Here is a 5,013-nt window from a genome sequence, read left to right on the forward strand (position 1 = left end):
GTTGCATTTTGAGTGCCTTCCAACCTGAGGGGCTCATTTTTATGGCACTGTACCTGACAATGTTTCTCTGCTATTCATAAGGTTTTCAGTGACTAGTGATTCAGAAGTAGTTCGTCACTCTTTCTTCCTAGTCTGTCTTTGTCTGGAAGCTCATCTGAAACCTGTCCACTGTGGGTGACCCTGCTGGTTATTTAAAATACCAGTGGCATAGCCCTCAGAATCACAGCAACTCACGCCACCACAGCACAACAGACGAGTGGTGGCCATTTGGTTTTATGTCAAAACTGTCACTTTAAATTTCTATATCAATCCTGATACAATCAAGATACTATCAAGATGTTCTTTCCTGATACAATCAATCCTGATACAATCAAGATCTTCTTTCCCAAGATGGCGGCTCCGGGAACAGCTGAGCGTCTTGAACTAGTAAACAATGGATTTCTGGATTTTCCTATAACTTCCCCCAACTGTAAGCTTTCCAATTCTCCAAACATACCTTTATGTTTGTTTCAGAGTTCCAGCACCATCCCCTGTGCCTTCTTATCACAAAGATAAGTTTTACTAAACATCCATCTACCCATCTATCTTGTCTTCTAGTGCGGCACTGTAGGATCAGCTCTGGACTGTAAATCACAAGGTCAGTAGTTCAAATCCATCAGGCGCTCCTCAGAAACCCTATGCAGAATCACTATGAGTTGGAACCGAATCGATGGCACTTAACAACAATAACCCATCTATGTATCTAGACTGTGATTTGATTAATGAGAAATTTTTTGTATTTTGTAGATATTTGATGAATACTGATGTGTGTGCAAAGATAGGAAATGATTCCTTTAATAACTACATTCTCCTTATTTACTAAATAGAAATATCTTTTCTATTGTCCTCTTTGCTACACTAGTAACTTGGCCATTCCTTGTAGTGGAAGGGTTTGGGTGCTGCAGTAATATGTGGGACATCGGAATCTTGCTCTAGCAAGTGGTGACTTTGATAAGAAATCTGCAGCATCAACTTATGGAACATGACTGCATGTAAAAATGAAGGCTGTTCATCAAGACTTCACTTCAGAGCAGCACGTCAAACAGACACATCCAGGCAGATAGGGCTTCTGATGACTTTGCAAGCTTGGAATGAGCCTGTCCCATACTGACACCTACCCTCTCCACCACGGTCTAGACAGATCTAGTCATTCTATTCGTCTTCAATGAGTAAAACCTGTGTAGTGTGTTTTCTAGGCTCCTGAGACAATCCTTTTCATTCATATTCAAACAATTATATGGAGCTCTGTCTGGTGGTGGTGGAGGTCTTTATAGTGTTGTTGTAGCTGCTGTCTAGCTGACCCTGGCTCATGGCAGCCCTGTGCACAATGGAACAGAGGGCTACCCACTCCTGCACTATCTCCGTGGGTCATTTCTTGGAAGTAAATCACTAGGGCCTTTCTTCCCAGTCCACCTTAACCTGGAAGCTCCACTGAAACGTGTTCAACAGCCTAGCCTCCCCTGACACAGTTGGTGGCTGTGCCTGAGGTGGCATTGGCTGACACTCAAACACAGGTCTCCCACAGGGAAGACAAGAACTCTACCACTGAACATCACTGTTCTCAGCTTTATCAGGAGTTTCTCTCATAATATTCTGAGAAGGCCACCCCTGTCCCCCATCTTTGGAAGGCCCTGTCAGCTTGGTTGACAAGCTATCCTGCTTGGTCCAGGATTGAGGGAATCCTCAAGATTTAATACTTTCAGTGCTAAAATTGAGGCAATCCTGGGAAAACTAGGTTGGCTGGTCACCTTATCCTATAGGAGCACAGGCCAGATGCTTGGCTGCCCACCTACCTCAGCCGGAGCTGCACCACTTCTCTCAGCTTACCCATCAGCATCCTAGGTCAGGTTTCATTGACTACAAGTGTTTCATGGCCAAAAATCATTTAGAGCCACTCGATTTGATGGCCTCCAAGATCCTGCTGCCACATTCTATTATCTTATTTCATGTGTACACACAAAATGCCAGCCATTTGCCTGCAACTAATAATTGATTGGAGTAAAACTAATTTAGTTCTTATTTAGTGGTTAAAAGTGAAATAACACAAAACAGAACACGTTTTTGAAAACGTTGCCCATTCTGTGCCTTTGTGACAACGGCTAACGCTAACAGTGCTCACTGCTTTATCATCTGCTTGTGATCCGCTTAGCAACCCTGTGAAGTAGGTATCAGAATATGGATGAAGAAACAGACACGGACAAGGACAGCATTCTGAAGATTCGGAAAGGAGGATTGGAAACAGGAAATATTGGGGGGAAGTGGGATAAGTGATGTTACACTGTGGTATTTGTAATCAATGAGATGCAACTAAATCTGTATACATTATTGGGTGAAAAACTGATTCGTTCTATAAACCCTCACCCAATTCACAATAAAAAGTTAAAGCAAAACAAAACAAAAGAGCAGCCTTAGCCTGGAGCTCTCTAGCAGCTCTCTAGTGACCCTCTGCTCCAGTAACCCTCTAGGCTGGATTTGCATAATAATCTGTTATTTCTAGCAGAGTTATTTTTGTGAAGTTAATTTTGATATATGGCAAATGATACTGGTTTTCCATTTTGGATAGTGACATAAAGCTGCTTTAAAATACCTTTTCGAGTCCCAGGGCTAAGTGCTCAGCTACTAACAGAAACGTTGAAGGTTCAAGTTCACCCAGAGGTGACCAGAATAAAGGCCCGGTGATCTACTTCTGAAACCCCAGCTATTGAAAACCATATGGGGCACAATTCTACTAGGATGCATATGGGTCACCAGGAGTTGAAATCAACTTGATGGAAACTGGTTAGGTTTGAGTTAAAATATATTTAGTTTTTAAAAAGAAAGAGAAATTTAAAAGTAGTAATCTGGTGTGGTGCTGTAGGATAAGCACTGGACTGCTAACTGCAAGATTGGCAGGTCACACCCACCAATCACTTTTTTGGAAACCCTATACAGTGTTGCTATGAGATAGAACCGACTTAATGGCAGTTAACAACAAATATATAGCACAATATGGCAAAAATGGTGAGAAAGATTTATTTTGTGAACCATTGACCAGTAAGGAAAGTTAGAATTCTCTGGAATCTTGAAATCAGCAAATGAAATTAAGAGTTGCTTTACAGATAAATCGTTCCAATGAAAGGATGCAGGTATATTCTGGAAAGACAGGGTCCCGTTTTGCACCAGACACTGTTTTGTTTTGTTTTTTTTTCCCTATTGGTTTTCAATAGTTTCAAAATGTCCCCATCACAAAGCATAAAAATTGGTCTTTGTACTAAGTCAACAGCTGTGCCTCAGAAGATGTCATCTAGAACATAATAAGAATTTGAAGTGCACAGTGAAATGCCCACGTGAGATAAAAGTGTTCATCTTGGGTGGACACTAAGCTGTGGTGTAGGGATTGAACACCATTGTGTCTCTTTCTATTGGAACTTGGCGACCCTTCCTCTGGAATCAGAAGCAGATTGAACTTGGGACCCGTCATCTAGCCCAGGGAATAATAGAACTTGAAGGGGCTTTTTCTTGGGATCTGCCTTTGCTGACTTTGCTTGCCTGCCAAACTTGCTGCTGGTGCTGAAACGCCACAGGACTGTGTTCTAATTTAATAGCAAAGTGGATTTGTTGATACCAGTTAGTGGGATGTCTACTGGGAGGCCCTACATTTGACTAATCTTTGCAGACCCCGAGACCTGGTCGTCAGTGGTACTGTGCATTGATTGACACCTGATGCATGTCTTAGATGCCCCAGACTTTTCACATAGAGGTTGGGGACTAGTATTCAATAGCATTATGGAACCTTAGTGATAGGTCTCATATCCTGGGAGCACAGATCTTAGACTTGGGGCCTCCAGTAGCACGCTGCCCCATTCCCAGCAGCAGTAGTAGCCACCGTTCAGTGCTATCATGGACAACCACTGTGTGGTCACCTCCAGAGCGTCCGCTGCCCTTTTTCCTTCCTTTCTGCCCTGCTGTGGTATGTAATATCTACTGTAAATATCTTATTTTTGCCAGAGTCACATCTTGCCCTCATTCTACCTTCTACTCCCCTTTCCTTAAGAACTTGTCAAAATCTTTTTTCACCTACTTAAAATAGAGAAGAAAATTAAAAAGTATCACAAGGTTACTACTGGCTGAGAAATAAAAATATTCTTGCTTTGAAAGCCTACTTTCCCCAATCCTAGAGTCTATTGCATGTAACAAATTTTTCTTCCTACCAGGAAACATCTGTATGGATTATTTCACTACAATCCCACAATGCTTGGATTTGAATCACTTCCAGATCCCACAGATACTTGGGAAATTATAGAGACAATTGGCAAAGGCACCTATGGTAAGGTCTACAAGGTGACAAACAAGAAAGATGGGAGCCTGGCTGCAGTCAAAATTCTGGATCCCATTAGTGTAAGTAACCATGGTAAATTATAACACCAATATGCTGTTTCATACACGGGGAATTTTGACTTCTTTTCCTGAGTCTACGAGAGAATGCTCATGAAATCTCAGAATGAGGCATGATTAATTGACTCAAACGAATGGAAGGGACTTCACTTGGAGTTAAAATTTCCCTTGATTTTTTATTTCTGGTCCACTTTACTGTTAGTTTGATTTTTGGTTGTTGTTGATGTTGGGACTTCTAGGCTCTTAAAAATATATCTTCTTAGAAAGAATGAAGCATTTCACTCATATGAGTTTATAGAGAGGGTGGTCTGGACCACTAAATTATGTAATGACCCAGATTTATGATATTTGATCATTTTAAACTGATGGCTTCTTTCAGAGCCCTGAACACTGAAGTTATAATACTGTATCCTGTTTTGCATAATGAGCTTATAGTTTGTGTGCACTGAGCCAGTCTCCTTAACTACTTTGAAAATGTAGATATTTGAAAAATATATGTATATATTTAGAGCTGTATTGTTCTAAATATATATAACATATACACAGATATAAGGAGATCTGGTAGCTTAGTGTTTATGAATTGGGCTGCGAACCGCAAGG

The 5,013-nt window shown here is 41.2% G+C and overlaps 1 protein-coding gene across 1 annotated transcript in view; it reads left to right on the top strand.

The window, feature by feature from the left end:
* The first annotated feature begins 4,269 nt into the window (after positions 1-4,269).
* LOC102822340 (myosin-IIIb-like) overlaps positions 4,270-5,013 on the top strand; it is a 77,651-nt gene continuing 76,907 nt past the window's right edge. Inside the window, exon 1 of the mRNA XM_006867039.1 lies at positions 4,270-4,416. Within this exon, the coding sequence (XP_006867101.1) occupies positions 4,270-4,416 (147 nt within the window). The remainder of the gene's footprint in view (positions 4,417-5,013) is intronic.

The sequence above is a fragment of the Chrysochloris asiatica genome, unplaced genomic scaffold (genome assembly GCF_000296735.1).
Source record: "Chrysochloris asiatica unplaced genomic scaffold, ChrAsi1.0 scaffold00099, whole genome shotgun sequence".
In the NCBI taxonomy this organism is placed as follows: domain Eukaryota; kingdom Metazoa; phylum Chordata; class Mammalia; order Afrosoricida; family Chrysochloridae; genus Chrysochloris; species Chrysochloris asiatica.